Here is a 26167-nt window from a genome sequence, read left to right on the forward strand (position 1 = left end):
GCAGACAGACTTTTGCTTGTGTTGGGTTTATTTTAAACCACATAAGGGTGTCGTGCAATAGATTTATGATTTTTTTATACACCAGACATTTTAACCGCCCTAACACTCCAATTCCTTCTATCCAACTCCAACAAGAAAATATGGTCCCGTTTTTGCCAGCTGAACTGAGCCTGGGGAGATGGAGAAGGATTGGAGTAAGAGAAGCACAGAAGTGAGAAGGAATTGAATTAGCAGAAGTTTTAAGGAAATGGAATCTCTCTCTCTCTCTCTCTCTCTCTCTCTCTCTCTCTCTCTCTCTCTCTCTCTCTCTCTCTCTCTCTCTCTCTCTCTCCTCTCTCTCTCCCCTCTTCTTTTCTTTTCCCTTCCCCCTCTCTTTTTCTCTCGCTCTCTGTCTGGTCTCTGGTCTCCCTCTGTCTAGTCTTCTTTCCTCTCTCTTCCCCCTCCCTCCCCCCCCCAGCTATACACACTTATTTTAAATCTCCATACTTTCTCCTGTAAAATACCACTCTGCCCTATATGGGCTAGGGTTAGGTCACAAGACAGTGATGGGGGTGGGTGGAAAGAAGAGATAATTTGAAAACTTGGGCAGATTCCTCCTGCATTCTCTACTACTGGGCAATGCAACCAATTGGGCAAACTGTTGCTGAGATATTTACATCATCATAAATAATAATAATAATAATAATAATAATAATAACAATAAATCTCAGCGATTGAAATCAAATCCATCAAGTCTGTTAGTAATTTAACGGAATGGGATTTTCCTTTCTATTGCCTGCCAGTTGAAGCTCTTTTCCAAATTTCCAGTGGGGGAAGCCTGCTATTTTACATAATGACTTCAGCATGCAAGGCTCTCTCTGCAAAACTATCCTCCTCCCCTTCCACTCCTCCCTCCTTCTTTCATTAAATAAGTGCGCTGCTTATATAAACTCATATATACACAGAGAGACTTTCAAGATTTTAATTAGTTTGCTAATTTATGCGCTTATTAGAAATGTGACTTTGTGAAGCAACAGCAAGACACAAGAAGCAGCTTCAAGAAGAGGCAGGCGAGGGTGGCAGAGCAGGCAGAGTGAGGGGGTGTGTGGAGAGAGGGAGAGGTGGATAAGGAGGAAGAGGAGGACGACGACTCTAGTACTTTTCTCTATAGAAGACTTTTCTTGCCTCCTGCTGGCTCCTCGCAGACTGCTGCCGAAGAGGGTAGCTGGCAGGATTGTGATGTCACGGGGAGGGGAGGGGGGTGTGAGGAGAGGAGGCGGGGAGGGTGTTTTCCAGCTTTAAAAAGGCTGCAGTCAGAGAGAGCTGCCCTGCGTCAGAGAGAGACTTAGAGACTCTTCAAACTCACTGAGCAAAATAAACACTATTGAATAAGACAGGGAGAAAAAGACAGAGAGAGAGGAAGAAAGAGAGGGGAGAGAGAAAGAGAAAGAGGCAGAGAAAGAGAGAGAGAGAGAGAAGAATAAACTTCCCAAGTGCTTTCTACCCCTCCCTCTCTTAATCTGGACTGCCGCAGCAGCAGCAACAGCAGCAGCAGCAACAGCGCTAGCTCGTGCTCTTAACAACTCAGGCGCGCACATACACGCACCTCAATGACATTTCACTGGGGAAGGCTGCTATTAGCTTAAGGGTTTTTCCCCCTTTCCGTAGGTGGAAAACGTTTGAGTTTCCACTTGGAAGACACAAATTCCAGTTGTTCCTTACATTACAAGAGGGAAAAGAGAAGGGGTAAAACGCAGACAGCTTAGGAGAGCGCGGGGTAAAGGCAAAAGAGGAAAAGTGAGTGAGAAAAGCATTGGGGAAAAGGGGACCGACCGGCAGGAGGGAGAAAGAGCCGGCGGGAGGGAGAACGGGCGGGCGGGCGGGAAGGGAACGCAGAGAGAGAGAGCGAGAGAGCGAGAGAGAGAGAGCGCGCGAGAGAGAGCGAAAAAGAGCGAGCGAACGAGAGATTGGAGATCCACCACCTCCTCACACCGCTGCCGAGTGGATGCCAAGCACCAGTTTTCCAGTGTCTTCCAAGTTTCCATTTGGACCTCCGGCTCCAGCTTGCGGGAGAGAAACTTTGGTGGATTTGCAGTCCCGCTCTTGCCCTTTCACTACGGTTGCCACCACTATGAAATCAGCTGAAGAAGGTAAACTGAACGGTTTCTGTCTCTTCCCCTCCCTCCCTCTCTCCCCTTCTTTATTTGATATACATAACTTTGCTGATTCTAGCCTGCTCCGGGCAGAATTCTGGCGCTTCTGGAGGGCGGGGTGGAGGAATATAGAAGCATTCAAGGGTCTAGACTGAGGGTTGGAAGAACGCTGAGGGTGGATGGGTAAGTGATGGGTAGGAAGACAGAGGTAATTGTGTTGAGAAGGCTAAGGGCACCCGGGGCGCACAGAGGCTGGAGAAGGAGGCGCACGGACTTTGACGGAGCTGCTGGCGCTGGCTGGCTGCAGTGATTGGGAAGCGGTGTCCCCCTGGTGTTTCCCCAAAGAAGCCTTGATTTTGAATGCGACTTCTTGCCAATAGGTGTCTCCTCTTCCTCTTGCGCTGACTGCACGAACTTGGCCTTTACTTCTGGATGCTTAAATTGGACTAAGACGGAGAAAATTCAGGGGGAAAAATGCAATAGTCGTGTTTGACTTTTTTTTTTCTTTTTGGTGGGATTAGAGCCATCAAAACGAAACAATGTATTTTACTTTAGGATGCAATGTCGCTTCTTTGGGAAAGGAAAGGCCACCCTTGGATTTAGAGCAAACAGAATCCTTAAGATTACGGACGCCGTTACCTTTTTCTGTCTCTAAGTGTTCCATAGGAATGTTGACAAATTGCACTTTGCAAATTGAATGTAGCTTGTTTTGTCCAGTTAAGTCGCTGACTATGAGGGACAATGACCCATCTGGTTCAAGTGACATGATGAAATATAATAATAAAACCTATTACCCTCTAGGTAAAATCACTTTATTCTTACACAAATTAAAAAGTCATTTCAGAAAATGTCGCAAAACAGTGTGAAAGGTGTCAGCCAAGTTCATTTATGCTCTTTATTATTGTGGGAAAATTACCTGCCAGATTTTGAAACGGAGAGCAGGCATTGACACTTAGAAAGTAACTTTTAATTCCTATCAGAAAACCACTAATTAGATTAAATAAATTATGGAATTCTTCTGAATTTGTATTTTTGAGTTGTAATTCATAACTTTAGTGCTCAAGATTTTGGCTGCAGTTTACTTGTTCCACTCCAAATCCGCCTCCTCTCTCCTCAAAAAAAAAAAAAAATCCTACCTAGAATCATCCTCAGAATAAGTTATTTGAAAACAATCTCGTAAAGAATGTTTTATATTGTGCTTTTGAAATGTTAATTGGATAGTATACACTTGTGATTACTTATGGATTTCTAAGCTAAATGCAAAGTCATTCTTTGACTAAATTGTTTTTTAAAAACGCAAGTTTTTCCTGTCAAATGAGTGATTACCTCTTTTTATTCTTAGGGCTAAATTCTAGTGACTAGGAGTATAAGTGAAATGCTTTGATTTTTAAAATTATTTTCAAATATGATTACCATGATGTGTAGTCCATCAGTTTGCAAGTATTGCCAAGTTTAAAGGCTTTTTGCCCTTGGAATTATCCAATTACTCCCTAATTTTAAACAAAGGACTCTCTATAAATATAAACATATCTAACTTCATACAAGTATCATTGATCAATATTTTTCAGTGTTTGTAGAATTGTATAATCTAGGGTTTGCTCACATTTCCTGCTTTTTTACAAAAGTCTAAAAAAGTTCAAAAAAGAGTTGTCAATAGGAAAATTTTGAGAAGCTTAGAACACATTTGTTTGAAAGTGTTTCCTACTTAGTTCTTAAGGATGTTGGACATTATACAGCCATAATACAGTCTAGGTTTCACTTTATTCAAAACAAACTTTAAGTATTCCATCCTCTAATAAGGAATCAATCTTTCATGAGGAAAAAAGTCATCTTTTAAAAGGAGAGGTTTTAAACTGTTTTCCAGTTAAGAAAAATTTTAAAATACTTCTACTAAAACACCACATACTATCTTCAGTAATTAGCTTGAATAAATGAGTGTTGATATATTTTAGAGGGACTAAAAAATTATGCTAACCAGAAAGTATGATCTAATTTTGTAAATACATAGGCAAACTCTTCAAGGAGTAAATTGTTCCTTGTAAATTAAGGTTTAACACTGCCTGATGATTCTGGGTGAAGAAAATATACTATATTATGCACTAGTATAAAATGCAGAGACTATTCCATTACACATTTCTGATGGAAAGAGTGATTAAAATATCAGATGGTCACAGAGCATCTCAATAATTCTTTAGCATCTCCCAAAAGTCTAGAAGCTTCTAGGCTGAAGCTCATTAAAAACTGTTGTTCCTGAAAGATTTCCGCTGATTTTCAAAGTGTGGGGAATAAGGAGAACAAGTCTTTTTAGGCCCTGCATGTACTTTACCCATTCAAGAAGTTTCTCCATCCTGCAGAACACCCCACAGGTTCTAAAGAACTAAATTGAACAAAGCTTTCTGTGTTCTCCCACCACTTAATTTAATAGAGTTGTTTTCTAACCCAGATTAGTAAATGGCATAGGCTTGCACCTAGCCTTATCATATCCCAACACTTGAGTTTTATATCCTATTAACATCACATAGCTTTAGTGAGGATGTGGGCCAAACTAAACATTTCAATGGAGACACTAATATTTGCTGAATGGGCAAATCAAATCCCAGCCAAATCATTTTGAACCATTTGGAAGATTCAAGGCACGTGTGGTAGCTAGACTGGAATATGGTACTGTTAAAGAATAGAGAAAGGGTATTTTTCCAGGCTTGCTCCATATTTTTCTGTTTTTCCAGTGTATAGGAAGATGAAACTAGATTGGAAATTAGTATATCTAGCCACTGGGTAAATAAGCATTCTTGTTTTCTTGTAAGTTAGGGAGTGATGAAATCAGGTGGTAACCTATGGGTGTGGAAGGAGGTAGGTAAATTTATCACCTTTGGAACAGCCTAGGACATGGTAGATGATAGATACTTTTGAAACTGATGTGTGTGTGTGTGTGTGTGTGTGTGTGTGAAATGAAAATAGATTTTTCAAAAGAAATCAAACCCTCTATTCAAATTTTTAAAAAAAGAATCCCAAACAACAATAAAAACTCACCAAACTCACCACCATACCTCTTTAACTGGGAATTGTTATTCGAAAATAAATCAGGCCAGACTAGAATGGAGTTTATCACTGGAGAAAATCAGCAGTTGAGAATCACTGAAGGAAAACATCTGGGAAGTATCCTGTTTTTTTTTTTTTTTTTTTGGTGTCTCTCACCAAATGGCAGGGTCAATAAGTCCCCAGTGTTAAAAGTAAGATTCATTTTTATTAGCCTTTAGAATGGCACATGATACCATTGCTACTGCCCCTGATCTTTCTTTTGTGTCTTTCAGACCCTTCTCACCATCAATTTACCTCCATGATCTTTCATACTCCTGTTATTCCAGATGGTGGTTTTAATTGGGCACCAAGGCCTTTACATACACTGGTTGATTCTATCCTGAAAGTTAGAACAATAGCTGGGAGCAAACAAAACAAAACAAAACATTAAAAAAGAAAAAAAACTACAAAGATTTATGCAAACAATTCATTTGCTAGTGTAGACCCCACAAAGACCCACATATACAGAGGGCAAATCTTTCCAAACTTTGGAGTTATCACTGAAAAGAAAGAATGGGTCACTTGCTTTTTTTTTTTTTTTTTTTTTTTGTTAAGAAGGGGAATGATTTGAACAATGCTAAAAAACAAGTCAATGGTTACCACAAGTTAAACATCAGCCTGTAAGTAAAATGCCAGAAGCAAAACCAAGGGCAGATGTGTGCCAGCCTTGTGTAAAACTTAATAAACAATTTGTAAGCAATACAGTACTTAATTATGAAAAGAAAAAAAGAGAAAATACATAATCCATCTTCATGGAAAAAGCTAGATTTTCCTGGCACTTCCTGATAATTCTTTTAGCCATGGGGCCTGGAAAATGGTATTCCCTAAGTTTATGATTCTGAGTTGCAAGGATCTTCCATAACTACTTGGAAAAAGCATTCCTTTGAAACCCAGCCTTAAACTCTATGAGATCTACAAGTTCAGCTTAGACCTGGCTTCTGGACCATTGAAAGTATTTTCAAGTAGTAGATTCCAGAGCTAGCTGGAAATGTAGGTAAACTTATTCTAAGGAGAATAAAAGTCCTTATTACTGACTTTTCAAAAGCCTGGATTTAAAGAATGATTTTTGGTTAGTTTTAGGTTAGAGAGAAGGAGTATTATGTTTTTGCATCTTTTATTTTATATAAACAATACAGAATTCTTCAGTGATCAGAACACCAACTTTCACACAGGCATAGACTAATCCATTTTCACATCTCTCTGGCTTTGATGAGTTAACGTTATTATCTTCATCATCATTCTCATCAGTATCATCTCAGCCTAATTAAGTATACTGAAGTGCACTTTTTCATAGATTTGTTTCAAAAACAAAACTAAATGTTATCAAAGTAGATTGTAACTTAAACATGTATTGGCTTTCAGAAGCTTTCAACCAAAACTCCATCCTTTCACTTTTTTTTGCTTCTATATAATTGTCTACATACACTGGTAAATTATGACTCTTGGACTATTGGGGAAGGCATTGGATTGCATTAGAATAATTTAGTCGAGGTAGCCTTTGGTTTTGCAACTTGAAACTGAGGTAATCTGTTTTATTTGTCATGATGACTGATGATATGCATGTATCTCATGTTCCTCTAGGATTCTCTTCTGTATCCTTCAAGCTTCACGATTTATAGTTAATTAGAACCAGTTATATGCTGGTATTAGTCCAGAGATTTTCCCGTTTTATCAGTTGTGTCTTTAGACAAAAAGAGTCAGAAAAATAGGACAAAGTAAAAAGGGAATGAAGAGAGCATGATGAAAAATATATTCCACTGTGAAGTTTGAGCCTCAGCCTGTCTAAAGGAAGCTTAAAGTTTCAGGGCATGTGTTTATCTTTTGGTGAGTGAAGTGTGTGTGTGTGTGTGTGTGTGTGTGTGTGTGTGTGTGTGTGTATCCATATGGTCCCACAATTCCTTTTCAGTTTTGCTTAAGTGTGTGTGTGTTTATCTCCTCTTGTCCCTTATGATCTTTCCAAACTTCCGAATTTCAAAAACTACTACTTGACTTCTATTTGAGTCCCCCCCAACACACACACACACACACACACACACACACACACACACACACACCCTTCTCTCCTCACCACCCTATTTACTGTTCACTGTGGGGAAGGGGGCGGCCAGCCGTGTCAAAAGATAGCAAGGGAAAAAAAATTAAAAGGCTTTTGCTTTAACTTACGTAGAGAGTTTATTTTAAAACAAGGAAGCCGGGTGGACGGCAGAGCAGCTTGTTTATATAAACCCGGAAACATCAACAGAGGGAGAGAGAGGGAGGGAAGAGAAGGGAGGGAGATACAGCGGTACAGGGTGAGAGTCACATTACAGCCCAAGAGGACGCCTGCAGCAGAGGCAGTAGCAGCCGCCGAGCGGAGCCCAGCTAGCTCTCTACCTGGTCCTTCAGCCCCGAGCTATTGAATTACACCCACTTTGCTAAGAACAGGCGGGGGTGGGAAAGCCTGAGAGAGAGAGGACTGAGCCGGGAGCAGAGAGGGTGAGACTGGCCGGGAGGGGAACTTCACTGCTCCAGCCTGACCCTGCCTGGGCCAGCGACCCTTCTTGCTGGGGACTGCGGAGCGGAGTCGAAGGCTTCCTCTTCCTCTCCCTCTCTCCCAGAAGTGGATCAACAGGTGTCCCAGGCACTGAGAAGCAGCCGGAGGTTTAGAAAGGGAGAGGCAGACAGACTCCGAATCGGGGGCCAGAAGAAAGTTGTTCCCATTCCTCTTCCTCTGCTCCAACTCCACCTTCTTCCCCTTTGCTCTCTTGGTCGTCCAAGAGGCGTCTGCACTTGGCTAGTCGGGGTCTTCGGGTGATTCCACCCGAGAGAAGGACAGGAGAATATCAAGACCCCCTTTTTTCCTTCTGCCTTAAACAACCTCCAACAGCACCACAAACTTTAGGAAAAGAGAGTTGGGGGGAAGGCGGGAGAGAGAAAGGGAGGCGGTGTCTCTCTCCCCCAGAGATTCAGACATGACGGGTCTGGAAGAAGACCAGGAGTTTGACTTTGATTTCCTTTTCGAGTTTAACCAGGCCGACGAGGGCACCTCCGAGGCAGGCAAAGGTGGGTGAAACGCGGTTCTCATCTGTCATCTCTCACCCACTTCCCCGACTCCTCCCCCACCTCAATCTCTTGATGTCCCGTCCCATTTCTCCTGCATTTTGGTGCACTCCTTTTGAGGGTTTAGGGGACTGGTGTTTCTGAAGAGCAGGGCACGCTAGCTGGTAGGGGGCGCCTGGGGAGGTGAAGGGATGGGAGGGGGGAGTGTGCAGCGGCGATTGGGTCTTTCCAGGTCTGGCCTGGCCTGGCCTGGCTTTAGACTCAGCCATGGCCCAGCTTCTAGGCTGAAGCAGAGACGTGTGTGTGTGTGTGTGTGTGTGTGTGTGTGTGTGTGTGTGTGTGTGTGTATGTGTTTGGGAGAGGTGTTCCACTCAAACTCAGGAGAGACTCTAGCGAGTCACTACAGATAGGTGTGGGGTGGGGGTAGTGAGGGGGGTTGTATGAGACAGTTTGCATTTCCTGGTTTAAGGCACCAGGCGCAAAGCAGTCCCTTTTTGAGTGTACCTCCACCTTCTCCCCTCTCTCAAATTAAATCGCCGTCGGGTGACAAGAGCTGCAGGGGGAGAGGGAGGGTCTGAGGTGCAGCAAGTGGGAGCGAGTTGGCTAGCAAAGCGTCCCAGGATAGAAGCAAGAGCTCTTTAAAGCTCTGACTTTTGAGGAGCTGAGACTCGTGCGTGCGGCTCAGCTGGCGGCGGCTACTGCTGCTGGAGACGTCGCGTGCCAAGTGATGGGACCAGTGGTTTTCTTTATACTCGAGATCTTCTCTATCTTTTTTCCCACTTGTCCAGGAATGGAAACCTGTTCCTAGGGTCTGTACTTCTCTGGGCCTTGGAAGTGGGATGGCATGGAAAAGAGAAGTTCCTGGTACTTAATGGGGGAGGGGGAAAGCTTACGCTTGCGGATGGGGCTCCTCCAGGATCCGCCCCTGCCATTCCTGGCTGCAGGGGAGCCTGTCTCAATTCTTATCTCCTTCATCAAAGGGCTCCGTTTTCTTTCTGGCCCTGCCTTTTGCCAATTTCCCCCTCTACCCCCCTCTGGGTCACTGTTGATGTGAGGAGACAGTCTCAACAAAATCCCAGTCTCTTGGGGCTTGAAGGCCTGGGAAAAAGTGGACGTCCCAGATTCTTGAACCAAGGAGACTGCCTACCAGAATGATGGACAATAAATTCAGTTTAATGACCAATTAGGTTTGGGATGGGAAATTTTTGCTTTGCTCTCTGTTGTCTTTGAACACTTACACTTAAGGTGTTTTTAAAATCTTGTTGGCCATATAAAATGTGAGCCTTCGACAAAAAACAAAGCAGTTGGCATTTATGCCTTCACTAAGGATTTGTCTTGAAACAGAGTTACCTTGTATTGTGTCAAGAGAATCAGTATATAATGTTTTAAAAATTATTCCCCCCAAAAATATTAGACTGGTTTTTATTTTATTTACTCAAAAAGACATGTACAAATCATCCACAGAGACAAGAAGACTGCCACTGAAACAGATGGTCAATGGCCTCTGACAGAGGGAACTGAGGAAGACATAAAAGACCCAGAATGCACTGGGTCACTTGGACAGTACTTTACATTAGAGAAGGTTTTTCCACACATTTCTCCTTAGTTCTTGAGCTGACAGTGAACAGAATAATAATAATAAAAAAAACTTCCATAGTTCTATCCAAACTATATAGTAATTATAGAGGCCATCATAGCCTTCTTGTCACTCATCTTTAATCACTTCCAAAGTGTGCCAACAAGATTTAATGTTGTAAATTAAGTTACAGAATCTCATACTTTCCTATTGATTCTATTAATTGAAGATATGTCTTATTGCCCCATCTTTTTAAATCAAACAAAATGAAGAATGGCACCCAAAGTATAATTTTCCAGAGCAGAGATTCTGTGAGATGCTATCTCTGATTTTGTGAGATAGGCCAATTAATAAGGTAGATCAATACTTGACTTTGAAATCCATAGTCGCTTAAGTATTCCTATGTTATTCTAAATTTAAAAAGTAGAATCTTATTAGAGTGTGATTCAGTTTTCTCTTTTTCTACCTAAGCCTCTTCTTAGCTCTTTTTCCAAACTACAAGCAGTACCTCTAAACTTTTTTCCTTTATTTGCTTCCCTCTGTTGGCTTTTTAAAGAGATTCTCTCCACTTGTAGTTTTTGAAATGAGGTGACGAAAACTAAATGCCTATTCTTGGCAAGCAGAGACCTTTGATTTAATATAAAGGATGTATAATATTTTCCATGTCATCTTCTACCTCTTTCTTAAGTCTAAAATCTTGTTCTTTTGTTGTTGTTGTTGTTGTTGTTGTTGTTGTCTCTAGTGAGACATTTTTTGATCCTCATTATCAACTCCATCACTGTACTCCCACACTGATTAGTTTCCTTTTCATCTTCCTTCTGGCTCCCAGATCTCCAGACCTATTAGATCAGTAGGAGGGAGAATGGTGTTGGAGATAGAAGGGATATCCCTTTGTAGAAAGGATATTTGGAGGTTCTTAGACCATTCTTAAGAGTCCAATGAATTACTGTTGGGAAGTGGTTTTCATTTATTCGGTTTGAATTTAGGCTTCTCCTAACCTCCCTCTTTTGCCTGATTTTGTAAATTCCTTCAGGGTTCTTTTTAATCCTCTTAATCTTTGAATAAATGTGTTGCATTAGTAATTTTTTCCACTTCACCATAAAATCCATTTTTCAGTTCATTAACAAATATCTTTGAAAGCTATTCAAATATCCCAAGTTTGGTTCCATCTTTAACTTTTTTCATTTGGTGAAAAATGTCTGTGCATTCGTACTTTTTATTGTCTGCGCTTGAAAACAGAATCTTTTTTTTTTTTTAAATGACAATTTTTGTTCACATACACTGTTTTCCTAAACATATTATGGTTAATCAATCTTATTTTTTCTGCAATTTTTTTTTACTCTCTTAAAACAACTAATTTATTTATCTACAATTTACTCAGTCAATTAAGTAAAAAAATCATTTATGTTGGTTTTACAATTGACTAATAGTTTGAATTAAATTGATTTGTTGATTTCTTGGTCCTATGGATAAACCTGAAGAATGTATTTATCCATAAACATGTAGAATTCTCATTAATTGTTTAAAAATATACATAAATGTAGCCTGATGCTGCATGCATGTGTGAACATATACATATACATACATTTTTTTTTCTGCTATGATTTTCCTCAAAACTTTAGTAATACTAAATAAGAGTGATCACCTCTGTTGGGTAATTACATATGCGTGTTTCCAAGGTTCCATAATTTAACAGGGAACAGAACTAAGTTGTACCAATTTTAATGCTGTTATAGTTTCTCCTCAATTACTAATACCTCTAGATTTCTAAAGTTAACCCTTATCACCTCTCATGGCCAAAGACTTCAGCTACCACCACTAAGTTCATTAGATCATAGGACTTAGCATTTGAGGTCATCTCAAAGACCATCCTCGTTTATCCCTTCACTTGGCCTCCAGAAAGTTGATGTGATTCTCTCAACATCAGACAGGCTATAAATAACTGAAAATGAAATTGGGGTGTAGGTCCTCAGACTCCAAATCCAGTGAGCCTTCCTTCCTGTTCATTTGTAAAATGGGCTAATAATAACAGCTAAATCTCAGGGTCCTATTATGAATTGCCCTACTAGACATTCTAAGTTTACTATCCTGTCCATATCTCCTTATCTTTCCAGTACAAAATTCATTATCTTCCCTCTTAAACTCATTCTTTCCCCAAACTTCCTTATTTGAGGGAATTATGATTCTTCTGGTCACCTAGGTTTAAAAACTTCGTGGCATCTTCACTCTCCCTCAGTTTTGCATAATTGGTTGCCAAATCTTGTAGTTTTCTATTTTTACATTTCTTGCACACCTATCCATTATTATTTGTACTATTTTGCAATAGTGTGCTATTTCTTTATTACCTCAATCTTCTCTTTATTCCAATCTATTCCTCTGCATAGACACCAAAGCAATTTTTCTAAAGCTGAGATATGACCCTGTTCTCTTTACCCTTTACTTCTCCCCTTTGTCTCCTTCTTCCCCAATAAATTCTAGTACCCCTCATTCCCATTTTCTTATCATACCTTCCATTTGGCAATTAAAGCTTTTCAGAATCTGGACTAGTCTTATGTATTATTCCATTTCTAGTTTTCTTAGGCATTATTCCATCCCATGAACGTTATGGTTCAGTAATACTGACATTGTCATTCTGTGCATACAGTGTCCATTTTTGTGCATTTTTCTACTATGGTACATGCTTTTTCACATGCTTGGAATACCGTCCTTCCTCACCTCTTTCTTGGGATCCTATGGTTCTTTTTAGACTCAGATCAAACTTTTAACCTGAAGCTTTTCCTAATATCCCCCAGCTAACCACCTTCTCACTTCTCAAATTATATATGTACATGTGCCTCCCTCCCTCTTAGAGCAGAAGCTCCTTGAGGTCAGGCACTCTTTGTCTTCTATCTTTATATTTCTTGCACTAAAGTTGGTGCCTAGTATTTAGAAAGAGATTAATAAATGCTTGCTTATTGATTGGCCAAATCAATAAAATCAGATACTATGCTTAAAGTGTTTTATAAATATACTTGTAATAGAAATATGTTTTTATTATATACCAGTATGTTCCTTTGGTTGGACATCTTTTTTAATCTATAAATTAAATAGTTCTTTCTATCAAGATGACTTAATGAGAAAAAATGGTTTAATTTGAACACCCTTTTCTCTACTTAATCCTTTCCATTAATCTAGTTAACCTAGAAAAATAAGGTACTTTTCTTGGAAAGAATTAGAAATCATCTAGTCTCCCATACATAACACATAGGGAGTCAATTAACAAAAAGTTTAAATTATAGGTAGAACCAAGATTAGAATCTTTGTACTTGGATTCCATGTCATTGTAAATTTGGTCTTTAATGAGATTTATCTTCTGGGAACTATTCTTGTATCTACTATGATCAACATTTTTATTATTATCTTAGGCAAAAGTACAGTGACATGCTTTTTAAATCTGCAAATGACTTTAGGTTTGGAGAGACCATAGGATTATAAATTAAGAGTTGGAAGGAATTTTAGAGGAATTTGTTTCACAGATGAGGAAACTGAGGGAGACAGCTGTTATATGATTTGCTTAATGTAATGCATGTGAATGTATAAGGCAGCATTTGATGTCACAAGAATGAGTATGACAGAGTCACATCAAGAAAAAAGATCTCAAAGGAAAGAGACCTATACCAAATGAGATGAAATTTCATAGAATTTGTGATTCTTGAGTTTTAAAAAAAATCAGCTTCACAAGTATTGAGTTGCCAGAAGTGAAAAAGGTTAGGAAGTTTTACAGATTGTAAGCTTAATACAACCGTTAGGATAACAGAATTATTGATGAAAGGGATCTTACAGTTCATTTATTCTAGACCCTTCATTTTGTAAGGAAGGGAACAGTGACCCAGAGAGAATCAATTCATTGACTAAGGCTACCTGATAATAAACGGATGAGCCAGGCTTTTAACTTATGCTAGGTGAGTCTGTGGATAAAACACTGGGCTTAAGAATCAAGAAGTTCTGATTTCAAGTCATTCCTTGAAAATTTACTAGTTGTGTGATGCTGAGCAAATCATTTAATTTTTTTGTCCTCAGTTTTGTCATTTGTAAAATGAAGAAAGTATAGTACCTATCTTGCTGGGTTGTTCTGAGGACTAAAGGAGATGTAAATGCTTTACAAACCTGGAAGGATTATTATTGTAATACAATTATTACTATTACTCCAAATCCAGCATTTTTCTTTTGCATTATATTTATATCCTAAGCTCTTTAATAGAAATCCAAACAAGGGTGCCAAATATTCTACTGTATGCTGTCTTGATCAAATGCTTTATGACATATTATTATGTATTCAGTTCTGGGCACTATATGTTAGGAAAGATATAGATAAGCTAGAGTGTATGGTAAAGAATGACAAGATGACTAGATAACATAATGTAGATGGTGTAGAATGGTGGTCTCCATGGTGGGGCTCAGTGTTCCTAGGGGGTATTAGCCTGATCCTAAACAACCATTGCCTAATGCTGACAGAGTGTGATCAGCCAATGGAAGGGTAGGAAAATAAATCTTATCCTGCCCTCCTTGAGAAGCCAGTCAATAGATTATATTTTAAGGACAAATTTTTGACTTATAGAGTTCTTCAGCTTCAATTTTATTTTTTGCTTTGTCAAAGACTACATTATTCCTGCAGCAGAATCCAGTACTTTCATAATCCTGTGGGAAGCTAGTTAGGGGGCAAAATGCCCCTGCAATTTTGAAAGCAGAATTTGGCTTATTAGATTTTTCCCAGGTTTATTTCTTTTTTTTTTCTTTTCTTTTTCTTTTTCTTCTTTTTTTTTTTTTAATAATTTTTTATTGATAGAACGCATGCCAGGCATTATCCCTTGCATTCATTTCTGTTCCGATTTTTCCCCTCCCTCCCTCCACCCCTTCCCCCAGATGGCAAGAGTCCTTTACATGTTGAATGGGTTGCAGTATATCCTAGATACAATATATGTATGCAGAACTGAACAGTTTTCTTGTTGCACAGGGAAAATTGAATTCAGAAGGTATAAATAACCCGGGAGGAAAATCATAAATGCAAGCAGTTTATATTCATTTCCAGTGTTCTTTCACTGGGTGTAGCTGCTTCTGTCCATCTTTGATCAATTAAGGCTCTCTTTATCAAAGAGGTCCACTTCCATCAGAATACATCCTCAAACAGTATCATTGTTGAGGTATATAATGATCTCCTGGTTCTGCTCATTTCACTCATCATCAGTTCATGTAAGTCTCGCCAGTCCTCTCTGTATTCATCCTGCTGGTCGTTCCTTACAGAACAATAATATTCCATAACGTTCATATACCACAATTTACTCAACCATTCTCCAATTGATGGACATCCTTTCATTTTCCAGCTTCTAGCCACTACAAACAGGGCTGCCACAAACATTTTGGCACATACAGGTCCCTTTCCTTTCTTTAGTATCTCTTTGGGGTATAAGCCCAGTAGAAACACTGCTGGATCAAAGGGTATGCACAGCTTGATAACTTTTTGAGCATAGTTCCAAATTGCTCTCCAGAATGGCTGGATGTGTTCACAATTCCACCAACAATGTATCAGTGACCCTGTTTTCCCACATCCCCTCCAACATTCCCCATTATCTTTCCCTGTCATTCCCAGGTTTATTTCTAACAATGTATTATTAAAGTTTAACACAATGGATATCCTAATGAATAATTTCTTCAAGATAAGACAAGGCACTCAATGATTATCTGTCTGAGAGTTGAAGAAAAGTCAGTAGTCTTGTGCAGTTTGTATTTCTTGCCACCATTTTTTAGATTTAGCATCAAGTGCTATAGTATTAGGAAGTGATGACTATTACTTTTAATGTTAGACACTAATAGTCAACCATTGGACTTGTCTCCAACACAATCACAACTATCCTTATTTCCCAATATTCCTCTGCTCCATTTCCTTACACTATGAATATTTTTTAACCTAATCCCTTCTAAGACTAAAATGTAACTCATGGGTATGTTATAGCATATTTACTAGCAAGATATCCAAGAAATGTCATTTTCCACCCTCACCCCCAGTCCCAAGTACTTTGTGTTCTACTGGGTTGGTGAAAGTGGTATGGAAAAGTGACATCAAATTCAAATAGAAATAGGGGCCATTAAACCTTACATAAGAAGTCTTCCAGGTCTCATATTGGCTTAGAAAACCACATATTAATATTTCATATGTTCTATTGTATTTTTTTGTTTAATATTTCTCAATTACATTTTATCTAATTTGAGCAGCACTTGGTAGAATTGTAAGCCCAATGCATGCTGCAAGCTGAATGTTTGACAATTGAAATAAAACATGTATACAGCTAATTAAATTCTCTCTCTCTATATATATGTATGTGTATGTGTATACATATATATATATATGTATGCAGAAAAAACAAAATAATTTTTGTAGTGAAATGATCAGAAAAAGCTTGATTTAAAAGGTTGTGACTGTGCTGAGAGAGAGATGGGTTTATAAGAAGTGGAGATGAATAGAATTCCATGCAAAGATATAGAGGTGAGATTGGTGGGAACACAGATTGCATGAGTTTGAATAATGTGAAATCAGTCTACAAAGATAGGTAAGATTTCAGTAAAAAGGCTTTAAATGCCAAACAAAGGAGTTTCTAGAAGAATTGAGGAACCATTTGGCAGGGGAGTGACATGATTAGGCTTTTTCCTCAAGAAAATATTTGACTGCTATGTGGAGGACAGACTGGAGTGGCAAGATGAACAGGAGATAAGCCAATTAGGTTATCTGATTGGTTCTTAGGAGGGTGTTAAGGGCTTGGAATTAGACTGGTATTCCTGTGAATGGAGAGAATGGGAAAAATTCAAGATTGGTCATTTAATAAAGTTTCTATGCAAAACCACCAGGCTTTTAGACAATTGGGTTGAAAAAGCAACCTTAGCAACCTTATAGTAGTGAACATTAAGAAATCTAACTCTTTAGGTTGTGCTGAGGCAACAGAAAAGGGCTATTTCATATAATAATATAATGCCTATTTAAATATTAAATAGCTTAATCTTATTAAATAATGTTTATAAAACTGTTATTATGCTGAGTATAAATAACAATAACAGCTAGGTGGCACAGTGAATAAAGCATTGAACCTGGAGTCAGGAAGATTTAAATTCAAACCTGTTCTCAGATATTAGTGAGCTTTATAACTCTGGCCAGTCATTTAAACTATCTCAGACTCCATTTTATCATCTGCAAAAATAGAGAGATTAATAGCACCTACCTCAAAGAATTGTGAGGTTCAAATGAAATAATATTTGTAAAGTATTCTAGCTACTATTATTAACATATAAATTAATATTAATAATAGTATTATTATCTTAGAAGTTGCTCCAGTCTTAAGTGCTTGAACACTTATTGTGAAAGGGTATTGTGGGAGGCCCTACAAATACAACTTCTGTCTTCAAGAGATTTATTGCCTCTTTGGGGAGAAAAGGCACATTTGTGAAAAAGGACAATTGACAAATAAGTGAAAAATTCCTTTGCTTCCTCACTTATAAAGTTGGGGTACGGTGAGATTTAGATGATTTCCCAGTTCCTTTGTTTTAATAATAATTCACTTTTATATAGCATTTTGAGGTTAACAGAATACTTTATTCATAACATACTTGTGTGCTGATGTTGTAAGGGTCACCGTTCCAACTTCATGGTGACGAAATGGAGTCTCATTAAGTAGCTTGTTTAAGCTATTGCTAGTGTATGTCATTTGGATCCAAACTGAGATATATCCTGATGCCAGGATGAGGGGGCTTTCCAGCACTTAGCACAGTGCCTGGCACACAATATAAGTGTTTAATAAACATTTGCTGATTTGACTGACTTCCATTAAATCATGCTGTCTGCTGAAATGAAAAAAAAAAAAAAGGAATATTATATCCAATGAATGAGAAACAGTTTGAATAACCATTGATGGACCAATTAAGACCATAGAAGATCATCTCAGCTTCCTAGGAACCATATATATGATTTGAGCTGAGCTTTGGAACTTGGGTAGGCCTTACATATGTAAAGAAGGCAGCTCTTAGGTTATCTCAGAATAGGGAACTATACTTCACATTTTTCACAGAAGACTCTGAACTGACTTTTGTTTCCTTATTTTGGTAGGTTAGTGAAGTTGCTAGGGAATATGACAGATTCTCTTTTCCTTCTTGATTACTTTATTAAATTCTGTCCTAGGCTGAGTTAAGAGGCCAAGATAGTGCTGAACTTAGTAAGTTAAATCAACTACCAAAAATTGGACTGCGAAAAGAGTAGCTTAGCTGGCCAGTATGGACTGAAAAGTATAGCTGTTGCTTTCTTCCTATTAGCCCAATTCTTCCAAAGCAGAGACAAATGAATCAATGATAGACCATTAATAATCACTAATAATGAAGCACAAAATGATACCTTCATTAAAAAAACTAGAGAATAAGGATATATATATATATATATTTATCTATATATATCTCCTTACTCTCTCTCTCTCTCTCTCTCTATATATATATATATGTATATATACATATATATATATATCCTTTCTCTCTCTCTCTCTCTCTCTCTCTCTCTCCTCTCTCTCTCTCTCTCTCTCTCTCTATATATATATATATATATATATATATATATACACTCAATATATTTATATCATCCAGGCTGAGGATTGCAAAACAGTACAATCCTTTCTTGTTTCCCAGAATCAATGAACTATATTATTATTTTTTTTCTGTACTCATGCAGAATTTAATTACATATTGCTTTTACTATTGTTCTTCAGTTGTGTCTGATTCTTCCTTAAATCATTTGGTGTTTTATTGACAGAAATACTGGAATGGTTTGTTATTTCCTTCTCCAGACCATTTTACAGATGAGGAAACTGAGGCAATCAGAGTTTAGTGACTCGCCCTGAGTAACACAGCTAGTAAGTGTCTGAGGACAGATTTGAACTTAGGAAGATGAATCTTTGTGACTTCAGTCCTCTCACTCTATCTATTATATGACCTAACTGCCTCTTATTGTTACTTCTATGAGATATAATGTGTCCTTTCTAGTTTATAAGCGCCTTGAAGACAAATCATAAACTCATAGAGCTCAAAAGGACTTTGGCAATTAGTCTAAACTTGTCATTTTACAGATAGGAAATAGAAGCTGAGAAGGTCACATATAAGTGACAGAGTAGAGATGTTGAACTCAGCACTTGTGACTCCCAAATTCAGTGTATCATATGTTTTGTATCCCATATAATGATTAGTCCAGGACTATCAAAAAGGAACTCAAGTGCTATTTGTTGACTGTTAGAATGAATAACTGAATGAATGAATTCCACCACCAACATTGGTGTCAGCCAGGATTGGTGCGTCGGTTCTATCCACACATCATCTCCTTTCTACTCATTAAACAGCTGATGTGCAGCTGATGCTGGTTTTCAGATCCTCTTTTCTGCAGGAGGGGAGGGAATGGGCTTCCCTTTCCACTTAAGAGCAGGGAAATCCTGCTCCCCTTCAACTGTAATTCAATAGCTGATTTTCCCATCAGCTGTTGAAGGGGTGTGGCAGTAGCATCGTGGCTGCATGCCCTTGTTCTCCAAGTTATTTCAGCCTTCCTGAATGTTGCCACAGTATTGTCACCGTGGCAACTCGATAGGAAACTCTCAGGAATTTTGGATAGTGGTATGGAATCTCTCTACCTAGAGCAATGACATTTTCTAAAATTTGAAAAAAAAAATCATTGCTTGTGGCTTCTTGATATTTTGTATGTGGAAAAAAAATATCTTGCGCCAAAAGAGAATTGTTGATTTCTGAGATCATACATTAATAGATGCTCCCCCTCCTCAACAAGTGGAAGAGTCATACTGGATTGGTTAAATGAAAGAATAAATTCCTCATCGAATTTTGTGAGTGACTTTCTTGCCCATAGGGTTCTAGTCCTTACTGTTTACTAAAGAAAAGACAATAAAATATAGTGAATAAGTACTAAGAAGAATATTAAGTGAAAAATAAGTACTTTTCAAAAGATATCTTTAAATCAAAATTAAAATACCTTTTTTGGGGGTGAGAGAGCAAAAAAAACTAATTATCTTTCATTAATTATAATAATTATTTTATTCTTTTGAATTTACTTTTAATTTTCAGATGCTATAACTAATAAACATATTTTTAAAATTTCCATGAAAACAAAATACTAAAAAGACGATGAGAGGAAAAAGTACATAAAATGTATTATTGTTTGAGAGACTCTAGTAAGCATTGCTTGTACTTAATGCCAGCTACCAGGCCATATTACGAACTTCTAAAAGTTTTTAGCTCTAATTTGTCCCTTTAAGTAATTATTTGTCAAAGATATTTAGAACCTATCAAATATTATCTATTTATTGCTTCAATGGGACCATTATATTTGTCTCTGCAAATCCTTCTTTGTTGGCAGATTATTGTGCTATCTCTTCAAAACCACCTCTAGGGCTGTTGCTGTCTATCATATCAATTTGGTTGACATGCAAAAGTCCCCTATGCAATGCATCTTACAAATTTCCATGTACATATTCACCAGCCAGTTTTTCAGCAGCACCATTTTTGGCCTATCTAATATAGTTCTTAAGTTTTATTTTCAGTTTGTCAAAGGCCACATTCCTTCTTTTGGCTGTGTCTCCTACCTTCATTGCTCTGTCAGGGAGAGAGGCATGTACATGTAATTCTGAGGGTAGAATTTGGCCATCAGACTTTTCCCAAGTCTATTTCTAGCGTGCATGCTGCTGTTTAGCAGAGTGCAAATCCTAATGGGTAAGTTCCTCAAAATAATAAAAAACATTCAATGGTGCTCTGTATGGGAGTTAAGGAAAGACCATTGATATAGTGCCTTTTGTATTTGTGATATAGTGTTAGGAGGTAGTAAATATGACTTTTAATACTGGACTTTGTATAGCATCAAAAGAATATAAGATTAATATTGCACATTAGTCATGCTGTGATGAGTTGAGAACAAATAGATATTACAAAACTCTATGGATATTCCATTTTACTACATTTTGCATTCCATTTTCTTAGGTTCTGTTTGTTATGCATATGTTCTAATCAGGTGTCTTGCAGTGTAGATTGGGTTACTGTAATGATGTTTGTTAAAAAAAATTTTTTTTCCTTAAAGGAAAGGAATTGATCTAAATATTTTTTACAGTTGCTTAGAATTTAACTTTTGAATTTGTGGGGAAAAAATGTTACAAAGAGTGAAACAAAAAATATTTCAAGTAACTGGATATATTCAGGAACTGTGTCCAGAGGTAATGTTTTGAAAATTAGTGTACTATTAGAAAACGAAGATATACATTATGTCTTTATATTATATAAATATTTATATATATTTGAGTCATATTAATTAAAAATTATTTTAGTCAGTTATAGTGAAGTAACTTTTTTTCCTGTCTACTTGGTGTTTGCCTAAAATAGTTCAATTTCTTTTGTAGCAATCTACAATGTAATTTAATGAACTCTTCTTGGCAAATAGCCAGTTTCCTAAGGCATCTAGTAGAAAGTGACTTTAATAGGTGTTGAGAACATTTGTGCCTGACATGATATAAATCAGCTTGAACATCCCAGAGTTGCTAAAAATGTTTCTGAAAATGTTTTCATTCTGTGTAAATATCATAGCTAAATAGTTAAAATTTGAATTTGGGTGGCTAATAAAACAAAATTGGATAGAAGCTATAAGGCAGAGTAAAAGGAAACAGATATGGTAACTTGAGGAAGTGCAGAGGGGTCACTGCCTAGACAATCAGTACCATGGAGGATTGAGTTAGTTGGGAACAACAGACATCATAATTAACAAAGCTCTTCGATCTCAGCATGCTAGACTAGGGAAGGTCATTGCCTTGGGTGTTTATCCCTTGGGAGGGAAGCAAACAAACATTCTACATTGGGAAGGCTCAGACTCAGTGGGGAAGTTGGGGAACTCTAACTTGTTTATTGTTATTGTTCCAGGAAAGAGAATAATGACTTTATCATCACATAGCCCACAAAGGGCAATTTGGTAGAGTGTTTATAATTAAGTTTAGGCATTAAAGCCTTTTATTTTGTAATTTGTTTAACTCAGAAAAACCTAAGGCTGTGTGTATTTTTCACAAAGGCATTTTTTTCGTCTTCTTAGTGATTTAGAATTTTGCTAAGGTGCTTTTAGTACCAGAATTTTTTTCAGCGCTCAAAGTCTACTAAAACTGCCTTCTGCATTCCCCTGGTATGCTTACTCTTACCTTTCTTACTATAAATCTAATCACCTGTTAGCCTGATAATGGATGGGTGTACAGATCATTAGTCTGTAATTGGGTGAAGATGGAAGCTGGAGTGGCTTGGATGGGGAAGGAAGGGTGGTGGGTAGATTGAGCTACACTCTATGTGGTGGAAGGAGTCTTTGCTTTTTTCATTCTTCTCTTCCCTTACTTTATTTAACCACATGTCCCTGTGTTCATAGACAACAGCTGATGTGTTCTTCAAGGCAGGAACACTGTATCACTTTTTTGTGGTCTGTCATACTAATTCCCCTCCCTAAAATCCTGAAACTTTGAATGGTTCAGGCTCAGTAGCCCAGCCAAGCAGCTAAGTTCTGTGCTTGTTGATCAAAAATGTACCTTTTAATTCTAGATTCTTTACTTTATTTCCTGCCCCACATGACACAACAAATCACTTTTACCCCTCCAGCTGCTGCTAAACACACTAATGGTTTACTACATCACTACACATTTTACTTAAACCAGACAGATTAAAGTATATTGCTAAGAACTGATATCCTCACTCAATAGGGTAGTTTTTAGTTTTGCTTCTGGATAAAATACAAAGTCCCTCTGTTCAGAATTTAAAGTCCTTTACAAGTTGGCACCAACCTTTCCTTCCTTTTACTGGATTACTGACCTCCCTGGCTGGTTTCCTTTAAGTTCCAACTAAAAGCCTTTCTCAACCCCTCCTAATTCCAGTGTCTTCTGTTATTTACTTTCTATTTATCATATATATATATATATATGCATATGCATATACATATATCTATATCTACACATCTAGTTTGCTTTGTATATATTTGTGTACATTTTGTCTCAGGAGCTATTTTTTCTTCTTTTTGTATCTCTGTCACTTAGCACAATTCCCTGGTACATAGTAAGCATTATTAAATATTTATTGATTGATTGATCTGTCTTTCTGGATTTATTGCATATTACTTCCCATTATGTACTCTTTCAGCCAAACTGACCTATTTTCTATTTCCCTTAAATGCAATTCCACTTCCCATTCTCCATGATTTTGCCCCAACACCTGCAACAAACTATTTCCTCACCTCTACTTCCTAGAAGTCCTAGCTTCCTCAAGGACTCAAGTGCCATCTTCTTTTAAAAAGCTTATTTTAATCCCCTTCCAGCTGCTAGTGCCCTCCACCAACATCAAAATTACTTTACATTTGAAATCATAGATGCCAAGCTAGAATCAATCAATTTCCAGCACTTTCTACTTAATAAACAGATAAAGCAACTGGGACCAGTTCACACTGATAGTGACAGACACTGGATTTGATTCTAACTCCTCTGATTCAAAAGTTCATTTTCCACTTTTAGTTTTCTCTGTGTATGCTATTTTCCTTCTAGATAAGCTTCTCTGTTTCATTTTTGTCTTCATATCCTCAGTGCTTAGAAAGTTGTTTTGGTGGGTTATTTTAGTAGTATTTAAGTCTTTGTGATCCCATTTTGAGTTTTTATTGACAAAGATACTGGTGTGGTTTGCCACTTCCTTCTCCAGTTCATTTTACAGATGAGGAATTGAGGTAAAAAGGGTTAAGTGATTTGCCCAGGATGATACAACTCACGTGTCTGAGGCCAGATTTGAACTCAGGAAGATGAATTTTCCTGAATCCAGAGCCAGCACTCTATCCATTGCATCCAAAGAACCTGTTACTTAACCAGTGCTCAGCAAATGCTTGCTGGATGAATAAATAAATAATACTCAATGGAGTAACATTCTAATCAGTATCTAACAGCTGTTCTTGATATAGTAGCTAAGCCTTTAACTGTTAGGAAGCAAAACCTAGCAACCTGTCATTGTATCATTCACAGTGAACCAGCTTTATGTCACAGAAAACCTTAAGGAAATATCATCTGATAATTTCTTAGGTTAAACAGCTCAAGATAGTCATTTCAGGCTAAGCACAGAAACAATGGGATACATTTAGCTTCCCAAGGAGGAATTTAGGAGGAAATAAGCAGTATTTAATATTTAACACAATATCTAATGCTTCCTGAGCATCTCATGCCTGTTGTTTTTTGTTCTTTTGAAGTTGTTGCTTTTGTGAAAAAAGAAAATTCATCCTTTGTTTTATATTGGATTCTTGGGATGCTACAAATAGAAGGGTTACAGAGAAGAATGAATAACCACAGCAGGCCTGCCCTTAAGCCCCACTAGATTTCAGTGGGAGGCTTAAGTGGAGTCTGGGCACTCCAGTGCAATATAATAAAGAGAAAGAGGTGGAGTGGGAATTGGGGGCCTTTTAATCTAGTACGTTGCTAGGAGATCACCCTTGTTTGAAGGGCTGCAGGCAGCTATTTGTGCTGTTCTCAGGTCTTTATGGGAGATGTCAGTGACCAGCTGTAATACCAAAATATGAAAGGGAAGCATGTGGTACTTTGAGGTGGAAACATTTCTACACAGGACAAAGTGAAAGCAGTTAGTCCCAGACCAGGATCAGCCAGCTTTCCTTTGGAAATAAACACCAGAGAAGGCAAAACTTCCCCCCTATTGCAAGTCTTGGCTGTCTAATAGGAGAATGTTTAAAGGTATCCAGGAAGCTGTAGGGAAAACCTGGGATTCAGTGGTCATTGGCATTCAAGAGACAAACATTCCTAACCTGATTCTTTCTTCTGAGGCCTAAAAATATAGGTATTCACAAAGTAGAAAAAGGAAAATACAGATAATTTATCTTTTGTTTCAGGTTCCATCTTTAATTAAGTCTTATTTTGAAGTCTCATTAAGGTTTGGGCTTGACCTCCTCTAGAGAGCAGTTAGGTGGTATAGAGGACTTGGCCTAAAGTCAAGAAGACTCCTTTTTCATGAATTCAGATCTGACACTTTCTAGCCATGTTATCCTGGATAAATAACTTAACTCTGTTTGCTTCAGTTTCCTTATCTGTAAAATGAAATGGAGAAAGAATGGTGGACTACTCCAGTATCTTTGCTAAGAAAACCCTAAATGAACAACAATAAAAATTCACCATGGGTGTCAAAGGATTTGATATGAGATTTGATCCTCAAAGGATTTGATCCTCAAGAATGTGAAAACTGAAAAGTCTTTGAATACTAGTGCATTAATAATTGAATTGAATTCAGCAAACATTTAATAAACACTTGTTATGTATGACTATGTATGACACCTGAGCTAGGTGCTGGTGAGATAAAGAGAAGAAAAACAGTTCTACTGGAGGTAACATATATATTAAGGATTAAAAAGAAAATGTGAGGAAGGAGATGTTACTTCAGAAGAATCAGGAAAGCTTTCCTGTGGGAAAGGATGGTAAGAAGAGGAAGAACACTTCAGGCATGAGGAATAGCCTGTACAAATGTGTGGAGGCAGGAGTTTGGGAAAAGCAAATAGGCCTCTTGGACTGAGATATAGGAGAGGCTTATCACCAGAAATTCGGCCATTAGGTGGTGAATTATTTCAGCTGAAGTAAGTTAAGAAGGCCCATCTACTAAGCTGTGAAGGGGTTTTGAATACCGACAATAATGAAATCAGAAACGTTTGAAGTTGGTATAGTAAAAACTGCAGACAGAATAGTATGGTTTGGTTGCATGGAGCCTACCGATAAACCAGATGTAGGGAGCCTTCATTTAATCTTCATTTATGACCAAAGATCTAATATGGAGAGTCTGAAAACCCCTCAGAGGATGGAGAGAAAATATATGATCTCAGGCTGTGGTGACAGTGTTAATAATTATTACAGAAACCTCCTAAAGAAAACCATAGATAGATTTAGCACATGTGGGAGACACCTGCAGCAGTGATTATATGTTCATGAATGAAAAAAAAATACTGGAAGGGGTGGAAAAGATGGAGGAAGCATTTTTAGAACATGCTTAATTTTAGAATGTTAAACTGTTTAAAAAGTATACTATATAGTCATATAACATAACTACATGTTTATTTTATTTCATTTGTTACTTAACAACTTGTTTATTTAAAAATAAATGAGAAACCCTTGTTTTCTTGCAGACAATGAGACTCAACCAATATATAGAGGAATATTTAGAAACATAGGTGTGCATATATGCACATAATATATTTATCCCTACCTGTAGTATATTGAGAGCAATTGATACTTAAATTAAT

At 37.7% G+C, this 26167-nt stretch overlaps 1 protein-coding gene across 3 annotated transcripts in view; it reads left to right on the forward strand.

Moving 5' to 3' along the window:
- Window positions 1–1900: 1900 nt before the first annotated feature.
- NFATC1 (nuclear factor of activated T cells 1) overlaps window positions 1901–26167 on the forward strand; it is a 201418-nt gene continuing 177151 nt past the window's right edge. Inside the window, exon 1 of one of the 3 annotated variants that reach the window (XM_051970558.1) lies at window positions 1901–2129. In XM_051970558.1, coding sequence (XP_051826518.1) covers window positions 1985–2129 — 145 coding nt within the window. In that variant the 5' untranslated portion in view covers window positions 1901–1984. Of the gene's footprint in view, window positions 2130–7357; window positions 8253–26167 lie in introns of those variants that run through there. The other 2 variants (XM_051970556.1, XM_051970557.1) reach the window with 2 other exon arrangements.

This window comes from Antechinus flavipes, chromosome 1 (genome assembly GCF_016432865.1).
Source record: "Antechinus flavipes isolate AdamAnt ecotype Samford, QLD, Australia chromosome 1, AdamAnt_v2, whole genome shotgun sequence".
In the NCBI taxonomy this organism is placed as follows: domain Eukaryota; kingdom Metazoa; phylum Chordata; class Mammalia; order Dasyuromorphia; family Dasyuridae; genus Antechinus; species Antechinus flavipes.